Consider the following 27,670-nt stretch of genomic DNA (forward strand, 5'->3'; position numbering starts at 1 on the left):
CTCCCCAGGCTCACCTGTGTCACCTCCACACCCAGCCTGGGGCGACTGTCCCTCTGCTCTGAGCCCTCTATGGTAGCTTTATGCCCCAAACCTCACTTCTCCCGTTTTACAGAATGAGTTGAGGCTTCATCTCTTGAGATCCCCACACTGTCCCAGAGCAAACGTGGGTTTGGCTGATTCCTGTGGGTTTGGGTCCTATGGGGCCAATCCCCCACCCCTGATCCATGTACAGAGTACAGGCTTCAGGTAATGACTGCTCCAACCCGGGCCTCTCTTCTGACAAGGGCGCTGGCTGAGGACAGGGATGCCCCCCTCCTCAAGCCTTTGGATGGTGGAAAGAAGGAACACCAGCTTTTTTCTCTCCCCACCCCCCAGCCAGGGGTGAGGGAGCCAAGAGAAGTGAGCCCCTCCCTGCTCTGGCTTCTGCTTTCTGGCCCAGCTGTGGCCAAGCCTGAGTCAGCCCCACGGGACCACGCTGGTGGATCTGGAGCGTCTGGGCTCTGGAGCCTGAGAGGAGGAGGTTGAGAATGAGGGGGGTCCGGGCCAGGCTAGGGGAAAGGGCCCGGCCTGCTCAGCTGCTGCCTGCCCCCAGGCCGGGGATCACCTCTCATCGGAGCATGGGGTGGGGAGGCGGGGTCCCCGGGCTAGGACCAGGGGCCTGGAGCACCCTGGCGGCACCCAGAGGGATCCGTGGACCCATAGAGATCCTCCTATCTCTTGGTCTCTCCGTGTCTCTGTCTCTAAGCCCCCGCTTATCCTCCGCTCAAGGTGCTCAAGCCCCAGCCTCACAGGACTGGACGGGGCTGATTACGGGGAAGTGTCGGGGAAGATCGAAAGGCAGCCCGTTGTCCAGGTGATTGGGGGCCCAGCACCTGGCGGGCGGTGGGATGCGGGTGGGGTCGGTGTGGAAAGAAAGACCCAGAGAGAGAGAGAAAAAAGTAGAGATCTCTGGAGACGTCAGCCCCGGCCCCCGAGAGGCGTGTGCACCGGGAGGCGGGTCCGACCTGGGGGCTGGGCCACCGCCTGGTTAAAGGCGGCTTCTTCCCCGGGAGGCTGCTCCCGCCGTCGCACTTTCGCGCCCACTGTGATGGCCTCGTCGCCTCTCCTGCCGTTCCTGCCTCTCCTGCTTCTGCTGCTGGAGGTCGCCGCTGCGGCGCGGGCGTCCCCGCTGGAAATACTCCCCGAGGGGGCGGCCCCCTGCGAGGTAGAGAAGGCGACGCGGCGGGCGGGCCGGCGGGGACCAGCGCCCAGGCGAGGTGCGCGCGGCTCCTTCCGCACCCCAGACTTCGACGGGGACGACCGGGGTCCGGAGGGGACGCTGCCCGGGTCGGTGCCGGCCGCCGCCCCGCCCCCACCCCCGCTTCAATCCTGACACTTTGGCCATACTTTCCTCTCCCTTTCGCTTTCCTAACTGGAGTCTGAGTCGCTCAGCTGTCCCCCCCACCCCATCCCCCCGCAACTCCCCCCGCCCCCCCAGGGTGCATTGAGCACCTACTGTGTACATCTGGAGCAGGAATCAGAGTCTCCGCTTTTAGGCCAAGGGAAGCCCAGACTAGCTAAGCGGCCTGCGCGTGGCCACCGCATTCATTAGGGGCTCCTTATCGGGTGCATTTCGGCCGGGGAAGAGCTCGCGTGCTCCTGGTGCGGAGTAAGCAGATGCCCTGGAGGCTGAACGACTCGCTCACAGACGCGACCGCCCGCCGCCCCTCAGCTGTAGTCGGAAGTCAACACCTATTAGGCGCCGCCTCTGCAGTGCCTTGGGAGGGGTTCAGTAGGCCCGTTGAGAGGAAGAATAAATGAGTCAAGCGGCTATGTAGGGCCTTGCTCAGCTCAGGGCCAAGGCTCTAGGGATGAAGTGGAAACGAATGAGCCTCCCTTAGTGGTGTGCCTCACGAGAAGGCAGGATTGGCAGCAGATACCAGAAATGTGCATGCCTTGAATTCTTACTGCATGGCGTCCCCCTGGGTGAGGAGTTTCACCTCACCTGGAGGAAGAAAGCAAGACTTGTGCATTCATTAACTGCCTACTGTTTGCAAATCTTTGTCACATCCATTCTGCAGACAGACTGATATTTAGGAATATTTAGGAATGCTGTAAAGCCTCAGAGTCAGGATTCCACCTGGCAAGGTCTGGAAGGAGTGTGAGATGGAGCACCTACTGTTTGCAGCTCCCTTCCTGCAAGAGAACCAAGCAGAGCTGCATTTGAATCACATCCCTTACTTCCATGCAGGCCGGTGAGCTGTGCCGGCAGGCGCCCCTCCGGAAGTCTGACCCTCCGCCCATCAACGTGATCCTCTACTATGAGTCACTGTGCCCCGGCTGCCGGTACTTCTTGATCCGAGAGCTCTTCCCGACGTGGCTGATGGTCCAGGAAATCCTCAATGTCACGCTGGTGCCCTACGGAAACGCTCAGGTGCGTGGGTACAGGTGAAACTGAGGCCCGTGGCCAGGGTAAGGGGGTCGGGGGGGGCAGCCAGCACTCACCCCACTGCTTTTCAGGAACAGAACATCAGCGGCAGGTGGGAGTTCACGTGCCAGCACGGCGAGCAGGAGTGCAAGCTTAACAAGGTGGAGGTGAGCAGCACCCAGAGTTCCCGAGTAGGGGGCACGAGGCTGGGGAAACTGCCCGCCATAAGGAAAATGAAATCAAGGTTCACAAAGGATGGACTGTAACCAGCTCCGTCCCTTGCCTGTGTGCCTCCATTTAATCACGTCTTCATTCTCCGCTTTATTAGTGGACACTCGTGGTTATTCCCGGAGTGGTCTTGGGGTGCTCTGGGCCACCCTCACATCCTTGCCTGCTCCCCCCCAGGCCTGCCTGTTGGACCAGCTAGAGAGGAGCGCGGCCTTCCTGACCATTGTCTGCCTAGAGGAAATGGATGACATGGAGAAAAATCTGAAGCCGGTGAGCAATGCCCCTCACTCAGCCTGGGTTGGAGGGCCCTGGCCTTCCTGCATCCAGACAGACCCAGGTTCAAGTGCTGGCCATGACTACCACTCTCCGTGCAGCCCCAGGAAAACAGCCTCCCCTCTCGAAGCCTCGATCTCTGAATCGAGAGAACGAAGATCTTCTGGGGAAGTGGGTAGATCAGGGAGGGCTTCCTGGACAAGATGCCTCCGAGCTGGGCTCGGACGAACAGGAATGTGCAGGGACACAGATGGTGATCCTTCTCTGGGGTAAGGAGATGACAGGACAGGCCCACTTAACTCCCTGGGGGGTTATGAAAAAGAACTAAAGGAGTGACTCATCTGCCCTGATTGTTTATTCATTCATCAAACATCTGGGCCACCCAAGAGACCTGAGCCACCCTGAGACACCTCCAGGCCCTGCAGAGTCGTAGTATGGAGTGCAAAGGATGAGGGGAGACTCAGGAGACTCAGGGGAAGGGGAAGGAAAAGTGCTCCTGGCAGAGGGAAGAGCGAGTACGGATGCTCTCAGGAAGGTAAAACACTATAGGGGTCGGGCTGCGGGTCTGGTCTTATGGGAGACAGGAGCAGCCTGAGCCCCTGCCTTGGGGGCCTCCACTCAGGCATGTATTAAGCACCCGTTGTTTATGGGCATTGCTGCATCTCTGTGAACCCAACTGTCTCCTGTTGCTAGTGAGGAAACAGAAGCTTGGCTTGGGTTGGGGCTGGTGCTAGCGGGAGGACCGTTGGGGAGATAACAGGGAGGAAGCTGAGACAACACCCCAGCTGGCCAGCTCCCCCTCTGCCCTCAGTGCCTGCAGATCTATGCTCCAAAGGTGTCCCCTGACTCCATCATGGAGTGTGCCACAGGAGACCGTGGCATGCAGCTCTTACACATCAATGCCCAGCTCACGGACGCTCTGCAGCCACCCCACCAGTATGTGCCCTGGGTCGTCGTCAATGGGGTAAGAACTCATGCAGCCCTCGGGTCATCCCCCAGGCAGGGACCGGGTTGATGGATGTGACCACTGGGCTGGGAGGCAGGAGGCAGGGGCCAGACTTGGGGCCATCTGCAGCCCCTTCTGGGCCGAGCACGGGTTGGTTGGGGCAGGTGGGACTTATGACCTCCTGTCTTGCTTGTGCAGAAACCCATGAAAGAGGAGGACCAGCTCTTACGCCTCGTCTGCCAGTTGTACCAGGTAAGCTAGACAGGGAACAGAGGGACTCAGCTGGTGGGGGCAGGGTCTCCTTTCAGGACCCCAACTCGTGGCCATCTCCTCCAGGGCAAGAAGCCGGATGTCTGCCAACTCATAGCCAGTTCCCACAAGGAAGTCTGCTTCAAGTGATGGCCGGTGCCCTGGGAGGGAACTGATACAGGAAGAACAAGATCCCACCTGCCCTCATTTTTTGATCCCTGACTCAGCAGCCACTACTTATCATCCAGATAACTTCTACACATTCCACGAAGCCGAGACTCAAAATTCTGCCCTGAGATCAAGAATCTTGCCCCACTGAGAACGGTGCTACACTGAAACTAGTTCAATAAACGCTTCTGCATGTTGTGATTCATTTGATAAGTCAGCAAATCCCCTTTTCCTGGATCTGCACAATGTTGGAACCCCTGAGAAGCCCCCTGTCCAGGAGATGCAGAGCCAGACAGACATTCCTAGTCCCATGGGGGCAGGGCTGGGCTAGAGGGGGAGGCACCAGCACTAGAGAACCCAGAGGAAGAGTGAACGTTCTGCATAGGGAGGAGGGACATTGGGACTGGGGTTTTGAAGGGTGACTAGGAGTTCATTGGGCAGAAAATATATTTATTAATTCAACAAACATCCCTAGCTACCCCTTTTTGTTGCCTCACATTGGGTGTTATGGGTCAAGCCAGAGAATGGTAACTGGAGCCAGGCAAGGCCAGAGGATGGGGCAGGGACCTTGTCTGGGGAGTTTGAAAGAATATGTTCACTGGGGGGAAATCATGGCGTTTCAGGGAAGGGGAACCAGTGTAAAAAGGCCCAGACAGCAGCAAAATCAGGATTTAGAATGGCAGGCTGAGGCACTTCCCTGGTGGCACAGTGGGAATCTGCCTGCCAATGCAGGGGACAAAGGTTCGATCCCTGGTCCGGGAAGATCCCACATGCCGCGGAGCAACTAAGCCCGTGCGCCACAACTACTGAGCCTGCGCTCTAGAGCTTGCGAGCCACAACTACTGAGCCCTCAGGCCACAACTACTGAAGCCTACATGCCCTAGAGCCTGTGATCCTCAACAAGAGAAGCCACCACAATGAGAAGGTGGCGTACCGCAGCGAAGAGTAGCCCCCGCTCTCCACAACTAGAGAAACCCCACGCGCAGCAACAAAGACCCAACTCAGCCAAAAAAATAAAAATAAATAAATAAATAAAATCTCAAAGAAAGTCCTTCCTTGACAGGTCTCATGGGATTTGCCCTGATTATTTTACACAGGTGCAGCAGGAGTTCAGTTTGCTTTACTGGAAGTTTCTGTAAGGAATCTCAGGGTGGACTTCTAGAAGCCTCTATCATTTGTTAACTGGAGATGACAACTCGAGTTTCACCTGCAGTTTCATCTGTGCCTTTTGGTGAATTTCTTTCTTCTTTGATGTCCCCAAAGTATGGCAAGGATCTTGGTTGGCCAGGCTGGACCTGTAGGGCTGACCCTCAAGCCAGGGACAAGCCAGGTTTCCTGTGAGGGTTTTGTAAGCACTGGCTCCCAAAAGTTCAACTTAGTTTCTTGAAACTGGCTGGTGAAATTGTATCTGGAAACAGTCTGTCTTCCAGGAGGTGGAGCTTAATTCCACCACCACCACCCCACTCTAGCCCTGAGAGTGGACTGGATTTGGGAACTCAATTCCAAAGAGTAGGGAAAGGGAGAAATTGTAACCTGACAGTGGAGTAGAAACACCTGGCAGACGTCCCTTAATCACGTGATGCTGGTTAACATCATGTGATCCGAGTTAGCGTCACTGGGGTAAATCATGCGATATCACACGCACCATCTGACACAAGGAGGACACCACCTCTGTGGGATTCTCCCCAAAGACCCAGAACCCCAGCCTAACCACAAGAAAACAGCACCCGAACCAAGATAGAGGGACATTCTACAAAATGTCCCACCTGTCCTCTTCAAAAGTGTCAAGGTCATGAAAAACAAGAAAAAACCCAGAATCACAGACCAGAGGAGCCTAAAGAAAGGGGATGACTAAATGCAATGTGGTGGGATCGTGGCCAAGTTCACATCTGAACGAATAACTGGAATTAGGATTGATAATGCTGTCCTGTGGTTCCCTAACATCAGCCAATGCACCTTCAGGAATCTGCCAAATAGAATTGTATCACAGGGACTTCCCTGGTGGTCCAGTGCTTAAGAATCTGCCTTCCAGTTCAGGGGATGGGCGTTGGATCCCTGGTCAGGGAACTGAGATCCCACATGCTGCAGGGCAACTAAGCCCGCACGCCACAACTACTGAGCCCACGCCCTCTGGAGCCCACACACCACAACGAAAGATCCCACGAGTTGCAACTAAGACCCAAACGCAGCCAAAAGTAAAATAAATAAATAAATAAATACTTAAAAAAAATTTTTTTTAAAGAAAATGTATCACAGAGCTAAACAATACAACCAACTAGTGAATGTAACAAAAAAGAAGCAGAGTGGCATGGACATATATACACTACCAAATGTAAAATAGATAGCTAGTGGGAAGCAGCCGCATAGCACAGGGAGATCAGCTCGGTGCTTTGTGACCACCTAGAGGGGTGGGATAGGGAGGGTCGGAGGGAGACGCAAGAGGGAGGAGATATGGGGATATATGTATATGTATAACTGATTCACCTTGTTATGAAGCAGAAACTGACATACAATTGTAAAGCAATTATTCTCCAATAAAGATGTTAAAAAAAAAAAAAGAAGCAGACCTCACAGATATAGAGAAGAAGCTAGTGTTTCCAGTGGGGAGGGGGAGGGGAGAGGGGCAATATAGGGGTAGGGGATTAAGAGGTAGAGACTATTAGGTATAAAATAAGCTACAAGGATATATTCTACAACACGGGGACTATAGCCAATATTCTTTTAAATTTAATTTTATTTATTTTATTTTTGGCTGCGTTGGGTCTTTGTTGCTGCACGTGGGCTTTTCTCTGGTTGTGGCGAGCGGGGGCTACTCTTCGTTGCGGTGCGCGGGCTTCTCATTGCGGTGGCTTCCCTTGTTGCAGAGCACGGGCTCTAGGCGCATGGGCTTCAGTAGTTGTGGCATGCAGGCTCAGTAGTTGTGGCTCACGGGCTCTAGAGCACAGGCTCAGTAGTTGTGGCGCATCGGCTTAGCTGTTTCGTGGCATGTGGGATCTTCTCGGACCAGGGCTCAAACTCGTGTCACCTGCATTGGCAGGCGGATTCTTAACCACTGTGCCACCAGGGAAGCCCAATCTTTTTAAAAAATATTTATTTATATATTTGGTTGCACCAGGTCTTAGTTGTGGCAGGCGGGCTCCTTAGTTGTGGCACACAAACTCTTAGTTGTGGCATGCATGTGGGATCTAGTTCCCTGACCAAGGATCGAACCCAGGCCCCCTGCATTGTGAGCGGGGAGTCTTATCCACTGAGCTGCCAGGGAAGTCCCACCAACATTGTATAATAACTACAAATGGAGTATAACCTTTAATTAAAAGTTGTGAATCACTATATTGTATACCTATAACCTATATAATATTATACAACTATACTACAATTAAAAAAAAAGAAATGTATCACGGTGAGGGCACTAACCAAGCTCCTTTCCTCTCCCGTTGCGGAGCACAGGCTCCAGACGCGCAGGCTCAGCGGCCGTGGCTCACGGGCCCAGCCGCTCCGCGGCATGTGGGATCCTCCCGGACCAGGGCACAAACCCATGTCCCCTGCATCGGCAGGCAGACTCTCAACCACTGCGCCACCAGGGGAGCCCCCAAGCTCCTTTTTAATTAACGGACTAGGGTACTTATGCCTACAAAATCCCTTCTAAAAATTAACACAACACTGTAAATCAACTATACTTCAGTAAAATAAGTTTTTAAAAAATCCCTTCTAAAATACAACATAATGTCATATTTGCATTTTATCATATTCACAAGTTCTACCTACACTTGAGGAGGATGTACTGATGTACAACTGAGGCAGAAATCTTGGGGCCATATCTTAGAATTCTGCCTCTCACACCTCTTGGTGTAGAAAAATACAACATACATAATGAGAAGTAAAGGCCTCTCTGAATTACAGACCAATAGGTGTGCAGACAGAGTTTAGTGGCTCCAATTCTAAAATGTCAACCATGGTTCAAGAGGAAACACAGTGTAGGGGAAATAAAATTTAGAATTTGATTTTGGGAAGTTTGTCCAAAATGTCAAAGATTTGAACACTAGGTTAAATAAGCTCACAAATTATTATGAAACAATACTTAGTTACCTATTTAACCAAAGTGGCAACAGAAGATTTTATAGGCAAATACAGTAACATAATAAAAGAAAAAGCTCCAGCTCTTTTAATTTTGAGACGACTCAGTTTTCCTAATTAGAGACTTGATAAAGACAACATTTTGATAAAACAGAATCTTTGTTTTCTATATGAATTACTTAACAGGTAAAGAAAAATCTTTTACAATAATCCAAGAAAATGTTATTCTTTTAACAGAGAAAGAAAGTCAAATTCTAGTTTTGCATAGTCACATTATTGATATTAAAGCTCATTGTTGATAACCAACAAGGACCTACTGTATAGCACAGGGAACTATACTCAATATCTTGTAATAACCTATAATGAAAAAGAATCTAAAAAAGAATAGATAGGTATATATGTATGCATAACTGAATCACTTTGCTGTGCACCTGCAACTAAGGCAACATTGTAAATCAACTATATTTCAATAAAAAAAATTTTTAAAACAAAGCTCATTTTAAAAATTCTTATAATAATCCATTTAATTTTCGACAACTTGACCACACAAGATAAGATTTCCTCTTTCTCCCTCTCCAACTTTCTAAATCCATTTAGGTTTTTCTCCTTTATTTTCCTCTTTTGTATTTTGAAACAATCACTAAATACCCTTAAACAAGGACAAAATTACTCTTCTTTTTCCTTCCTAAGAACGCATCCTTGGACTTCCCTGGTGGCTCAGTGGTTAAGAATCTGCCTGCCAATGCAGGGGACAAGGGCTCAATCACTGGTCCAGGAAGATATCACATGCCGTGGAGCAACTAAGCCAGAGTGCCACAACTACTGAGCCTGTGTGCCACAGCTACTGAAGCCCACGCGCCTAGAGCCTGTGCTCCACAACGAGAAGCCACCGCAATGCGAAGCCCGCGCACCGCAACGAAGAGTAGTCCCCGCTCACCGCAACTAGAGAAAGCCCATGCACAGCAACGAAGACCCAACGCAGCCAAAAATAAATAAATTACATTAAATACTTGCTAATTAAAAAAAAAAACACATCTTATTTTCCTTGCACACTTCACATACAGTTTTTTTTCTGTACCTTTATTATTCCTAGCAGTTTCATTTACTTACATTGATTATAATTCATAACCCTAAGTTCCAGTGAAAACTAGGAAGCAAGCAATTGTAAACTGCCTATGGCCATACCAACATTCTATAGTAGATTAGCAAATTTATGAATACATCATTTCATAATTTCTAGAGGCATATGCTTTCTTATAATACAATTTTTTGATGTGGCAAAGGACGTGTTTACTAATGGAAACATCACTAGTCCCTTTGTAAAAATTAAGAAGCCAACGAGATAAACTTATATTTAGTGATTAATATTTTAGTATTTTCTCATATTTGAAAATTATTTACATATTCAATGAATATCCACCATTTCACTTAACTTAGTATAAGGTTTCAAGTTTCCAAAATGATTCTGGAAACTATTTTTAAGGAGACATTATAAAACAAAATTATTGTTGAGACGTTCACTTATAAACTTTTATCCCATTTACGTTTATTACTTAACTTGTTTTTAACAATTATGCTTAAATTATTCATGAAAATTTCATGAATCATTAAATAGCTAGCCATAATCTTGTTATTTTTCTTGTTGATAAATCAAGCAAGTATCAAAAATCACAGAAGCAAAGAATGTAAAAAGTTAAATATATGACCTCCTTTATTTTAAAATTTACTGTTGTGCAATTCACTTTTATTGTCTGTTTTGTTCTTAGTTTGAATTTACAGTTTTATGATCTAAGCATCTAGTAGAGACAATTAGTTTGTTTGACTAATCAACTTACATAAGCACTTTTTTTTAAGCCAATTAAATAGAGCTCTTTTACAAGAGCTCTATTACACGGGCCCAGCCGCTCCGCGGCACATGGGATCTTCCCGGACCGGGGCACGAACCCGTGTCCCCTGCATCGGCAGGCGGACTCCCAACCACTGCGCCACCCGGGAAGCCCTCCCTTTTTTTTTTTTTTTTAACTTCTTTTTTTAACCAAAAGCATACCTATTCCAAGTGATTCAAAACCAAAACCAATCAGCCTTCTATGACTAAACCATGGATGCATGAGGGGTCCCCAAAGAGGGTGGAAAAAATGCAGCTCTCTCAAGATCCAGAGCCACTCCCAAAGATGGCCAAAAGAGAGAAAGACTTAGACAATTCCCCTCAGAGGCTGGCAACAGTGGTCCCGTGGTTGGTAGGACCCTAGCCACAAATGGGGTGCAACCCACATTTCTTTCTGGCAATCTACATATTCTCAGGGCTCTCACCTGATGGTTGGACATGTAGGACCAAAACCAGCATGCCCTAGCAGACAGAAAGCCAAGCCAAGCTCTCGGCAAACAAGTCTCTGGCTGAGACTGACACACAAGACAGATTAACAGGGGAAAAGCATAAAAAATTTATTTACATGTACGTGGGAGTCGTCGCAAGAAAAATGAAGACCCAAAGACTTGCTTTTTACTAGGTTGAACAGAGCGTCAACTGCAGAAAAGCAACCAAAATACACGGGGAGACTAAAGGAAGATAAGAGTTATTTCAACAAGACCTGTTTGTACAGATTTCTCTCAGCTTTGACTCCCTGTCTCTGGGGATAAGAGGGTTTCTTCCTCCCAGTAGAGGGAGGGCACCTTTGCCATGGGAATTTTATTTCCTGCTTTCAGTAAGAAAAAGGAAAGACCAAGAGTCCTTCTTGCATCTTGCAGTCTTACTAATGCCTTTAACTCAAAATAATCAATCTGCCAGAGCAGCATATTTTGGGGTGGCATGTTCTGAAAACTCCTTCAACAGAAACACCCAAAATCACAGGTCTAGCCATCAAAAGCTGTTCCTCCTGGTGGGCACTAAATTCTTAATGGATCCTCCACTGCTTTTCAGCCAGTAATCCATTGATAGAGATTGCCAAATGGTCAGACCATAAAGCCAAATTCCCAGTCCCTGATGCCTCTAATGCTGGTGACATTATCCATCATAAAAGCATCAAAAACAAGGCACCTATCTAGAGAGAGGAAAACACAGATGAGAAAAATAGAGAATCAGCAAGATTCTCTCACCTCTTGGAGTTGCCAGGGCTTCAGCCACCATGAAATGCACTTCTCTGTTGAAAAAGTTTACCTGACTCTGTTTCGTGAATCATAATTTGACTTTCCCCCCTCTTTTAACCATTTTGGAGGTTTTCCACCAAAATGCAGTAAAATCTGGAACCTGGAATACTAGGCTGAGTTACTTGACAGCAATAGGAAGTGTTGAAGGATAATTTTCCCAAAAAAGGTAAAAATCACGACTCTCATACAGAAATAGAAATGAGCATGTGTTAAAAATTGTTAACTCGTTGTTAATAAAGGGAACTGGTCAGGCGTTAAACCCATTTCAAAGAAGAACCAAACAACAGACAAAACAAGCACAGTAAAATGAATGTGCAAATGAAGGCAAAAAAATTGGGGGTGGTGGGCATCTCTCCACTCGGCAGAATTCATTTGCATGCCTATAGGGAAGAATTATTTTCCTCTGTTATCAGTTATAACCACAGGGTTTATAAAATATCTCCCATAGAATCAAAATCAGAAAACCCTGAAGGGTGTCCTCTAACAAAGAGGAAAAAAAATTTTTTGTAAAGAGTCAAATAGTTTAGTTTTTGCAGACCATATAATCTTTGTTGCAACTGCTCATTGTAATGAGAGTAGACAATAAAGAAACAAATGGGGGCCTCCCTGGTGGCGCAAGTGGTTGAGAGTCCGCCTGCCGATGCAGGGGATACGGGTTCGTGCCCCGGTCTGGGAGGATCCCATATGCCGCGGAGCGGCTGGGCCCGTGGGCCATGGCCGCTGAGCCTGCGCGTCCGGAGCCTGTGCTCCGCAACGGGAGAGGCCACAACAGTGAGAGGCCCGCATACCGCAAAAAAAAAAAAAAAAGAAAAGAAAGAAACAAATGGGCATGACTGTGTTCCAACATAGCTTTATTTATGGATTCGGAAATTTGAATTTCATATAATTTTCACATGTCCCAGAATATTATTTGGACTTTTTCACCGACCAATTAAAAAAGGTAAGAGAATTCTTAGCTCGCGAGCCTCATCAAAACCGGCGCCGAGGGCCTCCCTGGTGGCGCAGTGGTTAAGAGTCCGCCTGCCGATGCAGGGGATACGGGTTCGTGCCCCGGTCTGGGAGGATCCCATATGCCGCGGAGCGGCTGGGCCCGTGAGCCATGGCCGCTGGGCCTGCGCATCCGGAGCCTGTGCTCCGCAACGGGAGAGGCCACAACAGTGAGAGGCCCGCATATCGCAAAAAGAAAAAAAAAAAAAAAAAAAAAACCGGCGCCGACAGGATTTGGCCCACAGGCGACAGTTCGCGACACCCTGCTCCTGTAGGTAACGCATAGATTTCCATTGAAACTCACATTTTCCCCTCCAGGAACACAGGAAATAACATGGTGATAAAACTGTCCCTGCAGCAACACAAAGTTGCTGTGAAATGTCTTAATGCACATCATGTGCCCAGAACAGTGCCTAACGTTTTAATTATATTATTCTTGAACTGAGGTCAGATACCCAGCAGTAGTCAGGACCAAGGTCAACGTCTACACAAGAATCCCAGCGGCCTGCGCGCGCCGCAGAACTGTAGCCCCGCCCCCACTTTCTCGAGTCTCTGCGGGATTGGACTTCCGTCCCGGTAGTCATGGCCACAGTCCGATCCCCTTTTCAGGAATTCCGGGAGAATCTGGAAATCTGGAGGGCAACTACAAGAGAGAATTCGGTAGAATTGTTCAAGATTGGCCATCTCAATGCGGGAGGCAGGACGACAGTGATTTGCCAGCCTAACGATAGTCAGTGAGGGTCTCCGATTGGCCAGTGCAGTACTGGGCAGGCAAATAAGGGTGTGGCGACGGTTACCCATAGGCCAGAGCAGATAGGGGCGGGAAAACGAGGTTAGAACGACAGCAATTGGCATGCGCGGTGTGACGCGAAACCTATTTGCGATTGGCCTGTAAGGCGAGGAAGGCGGTGTGCGGCTTCGTTCGGCAATTAGCCTCTAGACGGGATGCCGACTTTTGATTGGCTAATACCTCTTGGGGCGGGCAAAGTGAAGAGGCAAGCGGTCGACGATTGGCTGCAGCGACTTGGAGCAGGCCTGCAAATCACGAAGGCAGCGTGTGATTGGGTAGCACGGCGCGAGGCGGGCATCCGGGACGCGGGGTGACTGGAGATTGGCCGGCATGAGCAGGGCGGCGGGGGGTGCCAGTTCCTAGGTCGCGGCAGGCGATGGTGTCCGGCGGCTGGTGCTGGCTGCGCGGCCTTTGGGCCGCGGGGCAGCCCCTGTTCCAAGGCCGTGCGTTGCTCGTCACCAACACGCTGGGCTGCGGCGCTCTCATGGCGGCCGGGGATGGAGCGCGCCAGTCCTGGGAGATCCGCGCTCGGCCCGGCCAGAAGTTTGACCCGCGGCGCTCAGGTGAGGGGGCGAGTGCTGCTGGCGTTTGACCCTAGAGGATCTTTGGCCCCAACCTTAATTTGGAGACCTGTGACCCGGACCCGCGTGCCGTGACCCATGACCCGTGACTTCAGTCCCTGGCAAGACCCTTGACCTCAGAGTGCACCCTAGACAACCCCTCCCCGATCTCTGTCCCCTCCCCCCTCGGAGGTCTTCATCCCCTACCATACGTGGGGTTTCTGTTCGCTCCCATCCTGAGGGTCAGGTCCCCGCCCAACCCCTGGTCCGCTTCCCTCTCTCTTGCACTGAGAGGCCTAGCGTTGAGCACAGGATGCTGCACCCGGGGTAGTCAAGGGCGCAGCGTCTGGCCCCAGCCAGCCTAGGATCGCGCCCTGGTCCCACAGTTCCCTACCCGCTGTGCCTCTGTTTCCTCCTCTGGAAAGCGGGGCGATGGTAGAACCCTCTGCCACGGTGGTGAGGGAATGAGGGAGGAAAATGCAAACGCAGCTCTTGGAATGGTACGTGGCAGTGGGGTTAGTAATGGGTTGGGCTCTGGAAGGGTGTCAGGCTTACCCAGGTCTTAGACAGGGAGGGAGTGAATTGGGGGCTTTGCTGGCCTAATAACATGCACCCCCTGACTCTTGGACCGCCCACAGCGAGCATGTTTGCTGTGGGCTGCAGCATGGGCCCTTTCCTGCACTACTGGTACCTCTGGCTGGACCGCCTGCTCCCTGCATCTGGCTTCCGTGGCCTCCCAAACGTCCTCAGGAAGGTCCTCGTCGACCAACTGGTGGCCTCTCCCATGCTGGGCGTCTGGTACTTCTTGGGTAAGGAGCCCCGTGAGCTTGGGCTTTGCCCCTCATAGGTCGGGAGGGACAGAGCCAGCTTTGTGTTAAGGATGTGGAGACCCATTACTGATACACCTCCTGAAGGCTGGGGTACAGTGGTGATAGGACAGACCCAGTGGAGGCAAGTGGGAATGGCAGAATCACAGAGAATGATGCTAAATGTAGGAAGGATGAAGACAGTGTCTGATGGGGCTGCCCTGGACAGTGGTTGGGAGAACCACTTCTCAAAGGAGAAGACACTCAGCTGAGACTTGAAGGAGGAGCCAGCAGGCAGGGGGAACAGCCCATGCAAAGGCTCTGAGGCTGGAGGAAGGGGAGCTGAGACTGACGTTGACAGGGCACAAGCATCCTAGGACCGGTAATAAAATAGCCTCAGCCTCAACAAGGGTGTGTGGCGTACGCATCCCTCAGGGTACGCAATTATTCACGACCCACCTCTCTCCTCTCACCTCTCTCCGACTTGACCTGTTCTGTTGTTTACCCACCCTAGCCACCCTGCTGTGCTGCCCTTCCCACTGCAAGGCTTTTAAGTGTCCTGTTTCCTCTGCCTGAGACACTGTTCCTCAGGGGTCCTACCCCACCCGCTCTACCGTCGTACTCCCCAGCCTCTGACACTCTCATTTCTTGGTTTCCTTCCTAGGCCTCGGCTGCCTGGAGGGCCAGACCCTGGGCGAGAGCTGCCAGGAGCTGCGGGACAAGTTCTGGGAATTCTACAAGGTGGGCGTGCCTGCCCAGGCCCCGCCTATCCTTCATCTCCGCCCCTTGCATCTGTCCCTCCTCTCCCTTTCACAGGCACCCCCTTTCAAAGCCCCACCTCTCACAGCCACCCGGCCCCACCCAGGTCCCTCCCGGCCCCGCCTCTCACTGCATTCCACCCCTCCCCGTAGGCTGACTGGTGCGTGTGGCCCGCTGCGCAGCTGGTGAATTTCCTCTTCGTGCCCCCCCAGTTCCGAGTCACCTACATCAACGGCCTGACGCTGGGCTGGGACACATACCTCTCCTATCTGAAATACCGGGTAAGCGCAGTGGGCAGACCAAGTACCCAGGGGACACCTGGGGGGCCACATGTGTGAGCCCCAAATGGCAGTACAACTACGCTCCAGGGTGCGGGCCTCCTGTGCCCGCGACAACCTGCACCCCATGGTGGGTAGGTGGGTTGCTGATCACCAGCGGGGTGAAGACCAGCCCATGTCTTCTGTCTGATGTGACCTCGGCCAGGTCCCTGCCGCATCTGTCCGGCAAGGCTGACCCCAGCCCTGACGGGTGGAGGAGGGTTCGGTGAGGAGCCCAGAGGGATGAACAGTGCCTGTAACCCGATCCTCTTGCATGGACAGATCCCAGGCCCCCCAGCGCCCCCCGGCTGTGTGGCCCTGGGCGCTGTGCAGACTGAGCTGCCACACACTGCCACCACATGCCAGCCAGGGCAAGACTGACCCTCAGCTGACCAGCCACCTGGGCAGGAAGGGGAACGGACTGCTGGGGCCAGTCCTAGGCCCACCCTGATTCCTAGGCCCCTTCCAAGCCCACTGCCGGGCCTCTGTTTCTCCATCTGGAACACAACCATGAAGATGGACCGTCATCCCCCAACCCTTCTGGGAGAGCCTCAAGTGACTGGTGACAGATGTTCCATCCTCAGCACTGGGCCCCAGCCAACCAGCTAGTACCAAGCCCTCAACACTCCTGCGGGCTGGGCTCTGGGACCAAGGTGGGGACATCGCCCATACCCTTGGAGCAGGGCCCCCAGAATTTGGAGCCTTGGGTGGGGCTGGGTAGCCTCCAGTCTCATCCTCTGTTCGTGGACTATGGAAGTACAGAGAATTAAATTCTCTTTGTAATTGAAAATCTCGTGGATGAGCAAAGCCAGCACTGGCAGGCCGGCGCTCATAGGGACACTGTGTCGTCCATTCACTTTATTGGGTGTGTGTAGTGTTGTCATGACATCTCCTGGGGGGACTGGGGGGCATGTTTGACACTCATGACATCAGAACGGGTCTGGTGGGAGGTGGTGTCCCAGGGTGGTGAATATCCACAGCAGCCCCCACCCCCCTCCAAAAAAAGGTACAACCTTGGGGGCAAAGAGCCAGGCGGGCCATTTCCTGGCTCTGACCTACCCCGTGGTCCACATTGAGATGCCTGCAGCCACCTGGACCTACCGTGTCACAGCCAGGGGGCTGGCAGGTCTGGCTACCTTGCATCACGCAACCAGACTGCCCTGGGGTGTCATCCGGCCCCCTCTTCAAAACTGATAACTGTTAATGGGGGGTGAATTTATAAAAAGGTGGGGTCTGGAGAGAAGGGTGAGTGGTGAGTTCACGGGGCCACGACACGCCACTGCAGAGCAGGAACAGGGCTGTATGTACAGGGTGGGGCACGGAGCAGGTGGGGTGCCCAAGCCCTTGGGGGACATCTCCAATAAATAAATAAATAGCTACGATAATAAATAGGGTGATGGGCTAAATCAGGGCAGGGGACTCACGCCCATGGCCAGTAGGGGCCCTGGCTCAGGCCCAGGGGGCGGGGCCAGGATGGGGCAGGGCAGCTCTCAGCAGGCGCAGTCCTGGTGGGGGGGCGCCTGCTGGTCCGTGAGCTGTGGGCCCTGCTTGGTGCCCGTGACTGCAGGATCGGCTGTGTCCAGTGATTCGGACATCTTCTCGCAGATGACATCCACCAGTCGCTCAAAGGTCTGCTTGACATTAATGTTGTCCTTGGCGCTTGCCTCAAAGAACTCGAACCCTGTGGTCGGGGAAGGGAGGGGTGAGGACCCTGGTCCCCCGACGCCCAGAGACACTTTAAGGAGGGCAGGTAACACCTGGAGATTCCCAGTGCTAACTGCATGTTAAAGGCACTGACAGGTCCCTTGGGCAAGCAACACAGGACTGAGTCAGCCTTTTATTTCCTGCACTCCTTTCTTCACCCTAAAACTGTCCCCTCTCATTGTCCCCAGAGCCCTGGTAAGACCCACTTCCCTGCTTCCACCATCTAGCCTAGCCCTGGCCCTGGCGGCATTTGACATTCAGACCCAGGCCTTCCCCTGCTGACACACTCTCCATGGCTCCCTATTGCCCTCTGAAAAGTCTGACTCCTCAGCTCGTGCTTCAGGCCCTGCAAGATCAGCCATTATTTCCTCCAAGTGACCCTCATGTTGCAGTCACATAAAACTGTTTGCCAAAAGGATCTTTCCCGCGTCTGGCCTTTGCCCACACTGTTTCTTCTGTCTGAAAGACCACCCTTTTTCTTTAAGCACCAGGTCCAAGGCCCACTTCCAGGAAGACTTACCTATGCCAGGCAGAGCCTGGCTCCCCAAGCTGAGGTCTTTCCTTCTCTCACAAAGCTGGAGGCCTCTCAGGGGCCCAGCAACACCCAGCACAAGGCTGGGCAGTGTGAGTATCAGAATGAATCAAACTTCCTGCAGAGTGAACTCCTAAGCATCCATCAAGACACCTCAAGGGGCTTCCCTGGTGGTGCAGTGGTTAAGAATCCGCCTGCTAACGCAGGGGACACGGGTTCGAGCCCTGATCAGGGAAGATCCCACATGCCGCGGAGCAACTAAGCCCGTGTGCCGCCACTACTGAGCCTGTGCTTTAGAGCCCTCAAGCCACCACTACTGAGCCTGCGTGCTACAACTACTGAAGCCTGCGTGCCTAGAGCCCGTGCTCCGCAGCAAGAGAAGCCACCGCAAAGAGAAGCCCGTGCACCGCAACGAAGAGTAACCCCCACTCGCCGCAACTGGAGAAAGCCCGCACACAGCAGTGAAGACCCAATGCAGCCAAAAATAAATAAATAAAATTAATTAATTAAAAAAAAAAAGACTCACCTCAAATGGCCCCTGGATCAAGGCTAGTTTGCAGAAAGTATGAATCATCTGGATTCGAATCCAGGCCCCATCCTGGCTTTGCTGTGAGACTTTGGGTGTATCTCCTCCCCTTTCAGGGCCTCAGTGTCCCTTTCCTAGCCTGTGGGTGTCCAGCCTCACTGGGTACTCACCCAGGTGGTCAGCCAGCTGCCGACCGCGTTCCGACGACACCACCCGCTCATCCTCCATGTCACACTTGTTCCCCACCAGCAGCACCTGGGCATTGTCCCATGAGTAGGTCTTGATCTGGGTTGACCTGGAGGAGGTGGCGACAGAGGAAGGTTAGGGCTTGGAGAATCTGAGCTCCGCCCCCCTCTCCCCCTTCTCCCTGTCCTCACCCCACTCCAGCCCCCACCTCCCATTAATTCTTTAATTCTTGAGGGAGGCAGCCTCGATCCTCCTCCCTGTCTTTGTCCTGCCAGGAACACTCTGCAGGTGTCTGCTCCCACAGTTCACTGCTCTTGGGAGTCCCTCTTTCAAGCAGCCTTTCCCATCCTTCCCAGATCCCCCCACCCCCAGAGAAGAATTCTCGCTCTTAAACAAATTCAAACATTTTCTCAAATTTTATCATTACTCTAGTCAGAAAATGTAAATATTTATATCCTCTAACCTATGCAAACTGTCTTCTTATTTTCTGTCCCTCCCAGATTTTTTTTCCTGTATGTTTAGTTTCATTTTTCCACCTGAAACCCTGTTTCCCATTATTTTGAGCTGATGCCACACTGTTTTCATGATTATAGATTGATAGCAGGGCTGGGACCCCAATATTGTTATTTACATTTCTGCCAAGCGGCTGGGGTTCCCTGTTCTCTGCCTGTATCCCAGGCTTTACACCAAGCCTAGCTCAGAAGACCACCTGCGAGCGGGTGGGGGCACGCTCACCAGTCCTGCACCGCATTGAAGGACTCCTCGTTGGTGATGTCGTACATGAGGATGAAGCCCATGGCGCCCCGGTAGTAGGCTGTCGTGATGGTCCGGTACCGCTCTTGCCCCGCCGTGTCCTGGGGAAGAAGAGACAGGGTGTCAGAGAGGACACACACGGAAACTCCTCAGAGTGGGTATGAACTCTGAGATGGTCAAGGCCCAGAGGAGCAGGGGCTTGCCCAGAGGCACAGTGGGTCAGGGAGAGTGAGCTGGCTGCCTGCACTGGGAATGTGGTACCCAGTCATCCTAAGGTACCTACAGGATCGTTCCCTCATTCATTCAACACACGTGTACCTGTGCCACACCCTATGCTGGGCACTGGGGACACAGCTGTAAACAAAATGGACCAAAATCACTGCCCTTGTGAAACTGACAATCCAGTGCAGGAAACAGACAATAAACCTGTGAAAAGGTAGAAAATGTATCGTCAGAGGGTGGTGAGGACTGAGGAGAAAAAAGCCTGACAAGGATGGGCAGCGTGGGCTGCCTTCAATTTTAAACTTGCAGGATGAGGGAGGGAGCCATGTGGGGATCAGAGGAAGGACAGTCCAGGCAGAAGGCACAGCCCGGGCAAATGCCCTGAAGTGGGACTGCATTTGGTACATTTGAGGAACAATGAAGAGGCTGAGACAGAGATGGAAGGAGACAGATGCGATGGGGTAACAAGGGGGGCAGACCAGGCAGGGTCTGGCTGCAGGGAGGGGTGAAGGTTTTACCCGGAGTGAGGTGGGAGCCATGGAAGGACTGTGGGCAGGGAACGAGCAGTTCTGACTTAGGATTTAGCAGGCTTCCTCAGGCCTCGGGGGCATTGAGGGAAGTGGCCAGAAGACCCTGATGGAGGAGCCTGCTCCTGTCCCAGGGAATGAGGTTGGGGGTCAAGATGCCTCTGAAACTTGATACAGACACACATGGAGGAACTTGAACATGGGGAAACTGAGGCACCAAGCAAATGATGCATCTGGTGATGTCAGGGTCAGGAGACGACCCAGCATTTGCTCCTTTCCCACCCCTGAAGAGCACTGATTAGGCACTGATGGAAGAACAGGGGCACTCTCTTCAGTGCCTCTAGCCCCTTGTACACAGTAAGTGCTTGATAAATGCCCAGTGTGTAATGAATGAATCTAGACAGGAAAGAAATAGGCAAAGCTGGGGCTGCTATTCTCGGGAGGGAGAGTGATGAAGCCAGAAGCCCCCCAGCTGGACCCACCCAGATTTGCAGCTTGATCCTCTTATCATTTCGGTAGATGGTCTTGACCTTGAAGTCGATGCCTACAGTGCTGACAAAGGCAGGCGTGAAGGAGTCGTCTGCGTAGCGGAAGAGGAAAGACGTCTTGCCCACGCTGCTATTTCCGATGATGAGGATCTTGAACATATAGTCGAAGTTCTGGTCCGAGGACTCCTTCTGCCCATAGCGAGAGTCTGTGGCGGATGCCATCTGAGGGTGCGGAGCGTAGGCGAGCGTGAGGGGTCTCCCTCCATCCCCAAACAGCCAAGCCCAGGCTCAGGATGGAGAGCTCCCAGAGAGGGACGGAGATTACCCTTATCCCATCAGGAGCCCCAGTACTAACGGTGCGGCCCACGGCAGAGGGCGGGCCATGACCTTGAAAGGCCCGAGGTTTCAGGGAAGAACCTCAGAACGAAGGGGATGGAGACACCCCTGCAGCCCCCTCCATCAGGCCTGCTCCCCAGGTCCGGCTGTAACCTGAGCACTACAGCTGCGCCTGGAGGGGTGACAACGGCCGGCCCCGCCCCCCATCAATCATTCATCTTCCTCAGAACTGAGCCACGCGGGCGCACGTGCACACGCGTGTACGGTACCATGGGGACGCGTGTCCGCAGTCCTCCTCCCAGACTCCCAGGCTGGGAGAGCTCGGGCTGAGACAGTTACATCATGTGACAGGAGCGGGGCGTGCACACGCTCACGTGCACACAGCAGGGCACACACTCGGACACGCTCGTGCATATCTGAGCGTCGAACACACTCGGTGCACGGGACAGAGCCTGTCTGCACACCGATATGCATATACAAATGTGCAAACCCACCCGTGCGCACTGCGTCCTCCACCCATGCAGCCGAGTACACGTAACCCACACGGGCACGCATCTCCGTGCACATATGCACATTGCTGTGCACGCACACGCACAGTCCACGCGTCTCCTTCCACATGCCTGAAACACGCACAAACTTGGATCGGGACCTCCAAGGGGTCACACGAGAATACCCTGGTACACAAGCAAGGGTACACACAGATCCGCCCGCACAGGCGGGCGCGCACACGCGTGTGCACACCACGCGCACGCGCACGCACGGAGCCTCCCGCGCGCACAGCTTCCCGCAAGGCACTCGTCTCGTCTCCCTTCCCCCTCCGCCGCAGAGCCGGGGGTGGAGGGATGGGGGTGGGGGTGAGGATAGGGCAGGTAGAGGGAGCCGGGGCCCTACCCCTCCCCAGGCTCGCGACCGCCGCATCCTTCCCCTCATTTAACGCCGGCCAACTTCGTCCCCCTACCCCAGCCCATCAGTCAAATGAAGGTTATGTAGGTGCTCCGAGAGGGAGCGCACCGGACCGTCCAGGAGCTCACCTTGCCCTACACTGATGCGGCGGCGACCCTAGCGGCAGCGACTTTTTTGGCAGCGGCGGTGACAGGGCCCCCAGTGCGCTGATGTGGGGCTGCGTGGCAACGGAGGCGACGGCAGCGGCTCAGGCCCCTGCAGTCCGCGGTGACGTCCTGCAAAGAGGGGGGCGGGGCTTCACATGCAGATGCGGTCGTGACGCCATTCTGGGGAGGAGCCACAGATAGGGATGTGGTCCACGGTCGCACGCAGAGCCGGGAGGGGCGGGGCTCTCACGCAGATTGACGCGAGAATGGGGCGGGGCACAGCGAGCGCATCCAGTAGCTAGCAGAAGCGGTGCGGGAGGGGTGGAATCGCCTGCCGGCTCCGCCTCTCTTCAGCGTTAGGGAGGCGGGGCTGCGCAGCGCCTTCTCATTGGCTTAAATCCTCGAGCGACGGGCTAAGTAGCCAATCAAAGATTGTCACGCCCTCCTCCTGTCCCACGGCGGTTCCCGGGCGGTTGAAGGGACGAGAGCCGCCCCCATGCACCCAGGTCGGAGACTCAGGAGGTCCCCTTTCAGTCCAGGGTGCTGTGACCTCTCCTTAAACGCTCCCTATTCCCAATTTCAGAAAAGAGGAACAGAGGTTCGAGAAGATGCTCCATGTCTCCTATTTATTGGGTTCAACATAAGTAGAAAAGAAGAAAAAGCGGAAATAGGGGTCAAGATAGACTCCGTCTAATTGCAGCTGTAAGACCCCCAAAAGGGGCCGGGCTAGTAGATGCTCCACCCTGTTTCTGAGATGAAGAAAGAAGAAATTGGGATCAAGAGAGTCACCCTTCCCCACCAATTTCCAGAAAAAAGGAAGGGGCTAACGAAAGCTCCAGGAACCCCTTTCCTTCCTGCTCCCCATTTTTTTTTTTTTTTTTTTTTTTTTTTTTGCTATACGCGGGCCTCTCACTGTTGTGGCCTCTCCCGTTGCGGAGCACAGGTTCCGGATGCTCAGGCCTAGCGGCCATGGCTCACGGGCCCAGCCGCTCCGCGGCATGTGGGATCTTACCGGACTGGGGCACGAACCCGTGTCCCCTGCATCGGCAGGCGGACTCTCAACCACTGCGCCACCAGGGGAGCCCACCTGCTCCCCATTTTCCAGAGAAAAATTCAACGAAATGGAAGTAGGGCAGAAAAACGGCCTGTCCCTTAAACTCGCAAAGTCTGCGGTAAAAATACCTGGGAAACAGGGAGGATACGAGCGGTTCAAAGACCCAACAATAAAGACAAGGGGTGGGAGATGCTTTACTCCTCCCTGGTTCCTGAGTTTAAAAAGACAGGGACAGAGAGTCCTCCCTCCTCCATCCTAGCAAAATGAGACTCAGAGATGGAGACTTTGGGGTCCAAGGTGACCCGTCACATCCATCTTCGTGTGAAAAAGTCAGAATTGGAGGAAGGGAGGAAGAACGAGACCTTGGCCTCCACTCCAGGTCTCTGCCCTCCGCCCCAACTCCTGTCCCCACACCCGGCAGGGGGCGTGTGGCCCCAGGAAAATTCTGATCTCCCTGATTCCTCCTCAGGAGACGAGGGGCGGGGCTTGTCTTTTTTATAAAAAGCTCGCCAGCTGCAGAGGCGCCTAGAAACCAGAATAATTTAGCGCCTGCAGGCCGCCCACTCCCCCCACCCCCGCCCCCAGCGCCCCGGAAGTGCGGAGACGTCCCTCCAGCTCTTCTTGCAGTTGGGAAATCTATTTTTTTCTAAGGATAACATTTTTGTCCCTCCTCTTCACTCAGACTATAAAAGTATCACAAACCCACTGCGGAGAACTGGGAAGATTCAGAAAAAGATAATGAATAAATATAAATCCACCTCCAATCTCTCCCCAAGGGAAGACCAGCAGTCGAGTTCCCGCTTTGGGGTGGGGGTTTGGGGGGAGGGCTCCAGGCGCCGCCCAGGTGGAGGGGAGGGCGTGCGAGGCAGCTAGGCTCCCTGACCTCCCAAATGCATGCTTCCGGCTTTGTACGTGGGTGTCGATCGGAAATACCCACTTATTTTTTTCCCAAAGGGTAAAAGCCCACACCAATGTATACCAGCTTCTGCACAAAAGATTTTGTATTTTATTTTATTTATGTATTTATTCATTTATTTATTTGGCTGCGTTGGGTCTTCGTTGCTACACACGGGCTTTCTCTAGTTCCAGCGAGCAGGGGCTACTCTTCGTTGCGGTGCACGGGCTTCTCATTGCGGTGGCTTCTCTTGTTGCGGAGCATGGGCTCTAGGCGCGCGGGCTTCAGTAGTTGTGGCACACAGGCTCAGTAGTTGTGGCTCGCGGGCTCTAGAGCACAGGCTCAGTAGTTGTGGCGCACGGGCTTAGTTGCTCCACGACATGTGGGATCTTCCCGGACCAGGGCTCGAACCCGTATCCCCTGTATTAGCAGGCGGATTCTTTTTTTTTTTTTTCACATTTTATTTTATTTTATTTTATTTTATTTTATTTTTTTTTATTTTTTGCTTTATAACAAATTTAATCAGTTATACATATACATATGTTCCCATATCCCCTCCCTTTTGTGTCTCCCTCCCACCCTCCCTATCCCACCCCTCCAGGCGGTCACAAAGTACCGAGCTGATCCCTGTAGCAGGCGGATTCTTAACCACTGCGCCACCAGGGAAGTCCCAGGATTTTGTATTTTAAAATAAGAATAATGGAAGGATTTATTGTTAAGAATCAGCATCAGGCTCTGGAATTAGGGATGGTTGAATTGGAGGTGGGGACTACAGACTTGAGGGGAGGTGTTCTGTGTGGTCCGAGCAACAGAGCTGCGTAGGAGAAGGGCCCAAAACCCTCTCAGATCCCATCCCACTACCTCATCTTTCTCCTGCAGTGAGTCATTCCCTCTTCGAGGTTCCAGGTGCAACCTTGCCTCAGGGCCTTTGCACCTGCTGTGTACTCTTCCCCAGGTATTTCCCCAGCTCTTTCTGTGCCTGGCTCTCTCATCCCCTTCAGATCTCCAATCAACATCCACCTCCCTCCAAAAGTTCTGATTTCACCATGTCACCTCCTATCATGCCACCATAGTTCTCCTTCCTGACACATCCCCATTAGAAATGATCATGTTGACTTATTTATCCAATAGCCAGCTGTGAGCTTTGAAAGGCAGAGATCGGTGTCCCCAGCACCTACACCTTTGGACACAGTAGGTGCCCTGTGATGGTATGACATGAATGAATGAACAAATGAATGATTGGAAGGAGCGTGACTTTGGCCACTGAGGTTAGGGAAGACCTCTCTGAGGAAGTGACATTTGAGCAGGAATCTGAAGGAGGAGAATGAGCTGGCCACTGGGAGAAGTGGGGGAACAGTGCTCCAGACAGCAGGAACAGCAACTTCAAAGGCCCTGAGGCTGGAACTCACTAAACAAGCTCGAGGGACAACCCCTCTCCAGCTCCATGAGGAAGGGGGGCCAGGCAACATTTTCTCCCTCAACAGAGGGCAAAGTGAGGCCCTACGAGTCACCCTAGGAGTTCACAAGGGCTGAAAGTTCCCAGGGGCCCTAAAGATCTTCTCCCACCCTCCTCTTTGGGTCTAGAGTGGGCCACAAAGGTAAGGACTATGTCCCTCAGGAAGGACCCTAAACAGGAGGAAATGGGAGACCTGGAGCATGTGAGTGACTTCTTCGTCATCCCCTCTGTGAGCCTCAGTTTCTATACCTGTGAAGAAAGAGCTCAGGACATGCTTTCCTCAAACAATATCTGTTGTTACAATTCTGTGAACCTCACAAAGAGCACATTTTACCCGCGAAATGACAAAGGCTCGGGGAGGTTAAGAGATTTGTTGACGTTGTCAAAGTCCATCTCTGGGGAACTCTGAAGATCATAGTCTGGAGAGGGTGGTAGACACGAAGCAAAGACTCCCAGAGAGCTTCCACCAGTGCCAGCCTGGGGTGGGAGGGGGAGGGTCAGGAAGGACTTCCTGGAGAAGAGGATGCTGAGCTGAGACCCAAAGGGGGAGGTTGAGGGAGAGAAGTATTCCAGGTAGGGGGCACAGCATGTGCCAAGGGCCTGAGGTGGGACTGTGCTTGGGGTGTTAAAAAACTAGTGTGGGTAGTGTGCAGTCAGTAAGGGGAAGAGGGAGGAATACCTGTGGCCCAAAATGAAGGGGGACATATGAGTGTTCTTATGAATGGGTAGAGAAAAAAACAGAGGGAAATAAGGTGAAATGCTGAAGGCAGATGATCTGTGGGTGAGGTTACAGCAGAATTTTATTTTCGTCTTTACATGTTTCCATTATTTTTGGATTCTCTACAGTGACATGTATTACTTGCAAGGTGGAAAGGATAAAATATATATATCAGTAAAAATCCCATAAATCTCTGCCTTTTAAAAACCCCATAAATCTCTGCCTTTTAAAAGTGTGGAAGGAAATGCACCAAGTTCATGATCCAGATGCCCTTTAATTCTCCCTCTGTGGAATTTGATCATTAATTGTGATGATGATGAATCATCAATGGAATGAAATTATTAATGAAATTATTTAGGAATGAAGCCTGCTGTTCTTGAAGCCAGGGGCTGCTGTGATGACTTGTGCCATGTATAAATCATCAGACACGCGGGGAGGGAGGCTAGGGGGTGGGGGGTGGGGTGGGAATGGGGGGATACTGAGGCCTCCGGAAGCGGGAATTGAATCTGAGACTTGAGCACAGAGCCGCCTCACCTGCTCTGCGCCAGGCCGGCACCCTCAGGGTGAACTCAACCAAGCTGGGTGCGGGAGAGACTTCTGGTAAAGCGAGGAAGGGCCCCGAATTCGCCCCGCCTCCCCGCTGCGCCTCCAGCCACCAGGGGGCGCCGCTGGCTAACGTCTGCCCCCCCCCAGCTACAGGGCCTTGAGCCCTCAGGCCACAGGACCTCTCCGCTCCTATTTCCCCATCCGTGAAATGGGCACGGTACTAATTATGGGTGATAGAGTTTATTTAAACCCAGAGAATGCCCCATATTTCTAAGATATTTCAGGGAGGTCACAAACACCACCCTCCAACCAAAGTTTACCCAAGTACTAAGGATCGGGCCATGGAGGGGAAACTGAGGCCCAGAAGGGTCTGTGACTCGCAAGAAAGCATCAGAGGCTTCCTTTTCCCTACGGGGAATCTGAAGCAGCCTCAGAATCAGAAGATGGAGAGACCTTCCGTGGGGGAGAAGTCTGTGCTTTTGTTGCTGCTCTAGAGAGGGAGAAAGTATAAGGGAGCCAGCACTGGGTCCTGGGACCAGGGAGAACTAGGATCCTTAGACTGAAGACAGAAACCACAGCAACTTAAAGCAACAGCCAGTGCACAAGCAATGAAGGCTAAATCAGTCTTCAGAGACAGTTCCTGACACACAGCCCTCTCTTTCATGGCCCCTATCGCTCCCCCCCAGAGCTCCAGAGCCAGAACTGGGCCTGGATGAAGCTTTGGTGCTGAGAATTCTCCCATTCAAGTTCTTGTTCTCTTGTAATGAGCTGCCTTGCAGATGAAGGGGAGGTGTCTAGGGGAGGGGGCATCTCCTTGAGGCTGACTCCCCAGCTCCTTGTGCAGGGCTACCCCAGAGGCACATAAGAGGCACAGGCCTGGCACACAGTAGGTGCCCGGTAATTATTGGATAAAGAATGAAAGAATAAAGTGATTGACGTGGCTGAAGAGTGGCCACTGGAGAAGATGCAC

General features: G+C 52.5%; 3 protein-coding genes across 3 annotated transcripts; 2 read left to right on the forward strand and 1 right to left on the reverse strand.

Moving 5' to 3' along the window:
- Positions 1-1,002: 1,002 nt before the first annotated feature.
- Positions 1,003-4,476, forward strand: IFI30 (IFI30 lysosomal thiol reductase). The gene is made up of 7 exons (XM_060092171.1): positions 1,003-1,204; positions 2,231-2,413; positions 2,500-2,574; positions 2,813-2,905; positions 3,720-3,872; positions 4,053-4,106; positions 4,191-4,476. The coding sequence occupies exons 1-7, from the start codon at positions 1,088-1,090 to the stop codon at positions 4,251-4,253; spliced, it is 738 nt and encodes a 245-aa protein (XP_059948154.1). The 5' UTR covers positions 1,003-1,087; the 3' UTR covers positions 4,254-4,476.
- Positions 4,477-13,587: 9,111 nt separating this feature from the next.
- MPV17L2 (MPV17 mitochondrial inner membrane protein like 2) lies at positions 13,588-16,498 on the forward strand. The gene is made up of 5 exons (XM_060093870.1): positions 13,588-13,829; positions 14,465-14,635; positions 15,297-15,373; positions 15,544-15,672; positions 15,991-16,498. The coding sequence occupies exons 1-5, from the start codon at positions 13,643-13,645 to the stop codon at positions 16,087-16,089; spliced, it is 663 nt and encodes a 220-aa protein (XP_059949853.1). The 5' UTR covers positions 13,588-13,642; the 3' UTR covers positions 16,090-16,498.
- Positions 16,499-16,551: 53 nt separating this feature from the next.
- Positions 16,552-22,156, reverse strand: RAB3A (RAB3A, member RAS oncogene family). The gene is made up of 5 exons (XM_060093871.1): positions 22,014-22,156; positions 20,641-20,868; positions 19,392-19,510; positions 18,641-18,765; positions 16,552-17,389 (listed from the first exon to the last, which is right to left on the reverse strand). Exons 2-5 carry the CDS (start codon positions 20,866-20,868, stop codon positions 17,199-17,201), a joined length of 663 nt encoding a protein of 220 aa, XP_059949854.1. The 5' UTR covers positions 22,014-22,156; the 3' UTR covers positions 16,552-17,198.
- Positions 22,157-27,670: the final 5,514 nt, after the last annotated feature.

The sequence above is a fragment of the Mesoplodon densirostris genome, chromosome 3 (genome assembly GCF_025265405.1).
Source record: "Mesoplodon densirostris isolate mMesDen1 chromosome 3, mMesDen1 primary haplotype, whole genome shotgun sequence".
Classification (NCBI taxonomy): Eukaryota; Metazoa; Chordata; class Mammalia; order Artiodactyla; family Ziphiidae; genus Mesoplodon; species Mesoplodon densirostris.

Excerpts from the sequence above, each read along its gene's own strand:
- IFI30 (XM_060092171.1), top strand. The coding sequence starts at position 1,088 with ATGGCCTCGTCGCCTCTCCTGCCGTTCCTGCCTCTCCTGCTTCTGCTG. Across the intron at positions 2,906-3,719 it reads TGGAGAAAAATCTGAAGCCG|TGCCTGCAGATCTATGCTCC; the intron begins GTGAGCAATGCC and ends CTCTGCCCTCAG. Across the intron at positions 3,873-4,052 it reads CCTGGGTCGTCGTCAATGGG|AAACCCATGAAAGAGGAGGA; the intron begins GTAAGAACTCAT and ends TTGCTTGTGCAG.
- RAB3A (XM_060093871.1), bottom strand. The coding sequence starts at position 20,868 with ATGGCATCCGCCACAGACTCTCGCTATGGGCAGAAGGAGTCCTCGGAC. Across the intron at positions 19,511-20,640 it reads GGATCAAGCTGCAAATCTGG|GACACGGCGGGGCAAGAGCG; the intron begins GTGGGTCCAGCT and ends CTTCTTCCCCAG. Across the intron at positions 17,390-18,640 it reads GCAGCTGGCTGACCACCTGG|GGTTCGAGTTCTTTGAGGCA; the intron begins GTGAGTACCCAG and ends CCCCGACCACAG.
- MPV17L2 (XM_060093870.1), top strand. The coding sequence starts at position 13,643 with ATGGTGTCCGGCGGCTGGTGCTGGCTGCGCGGCCTTTGGGCCGCGGGG. Across the intron at positions 15,374-15,543 it reads AGTTCTGGGAATTCTACAAG|GCTGACTGGTGCGTGTGGCC; the intron begins GTGGGCGTGCCT and ends CCCTCCCCGTAG. Across the intron at positions 15,673-15,990 it reads TCTCCTATCTGAAATACCGG|ATCCCAGGCCCCCCAGCGCC; the intron begins GTAAGCGCAGTG and ends TTGCATGGACAG.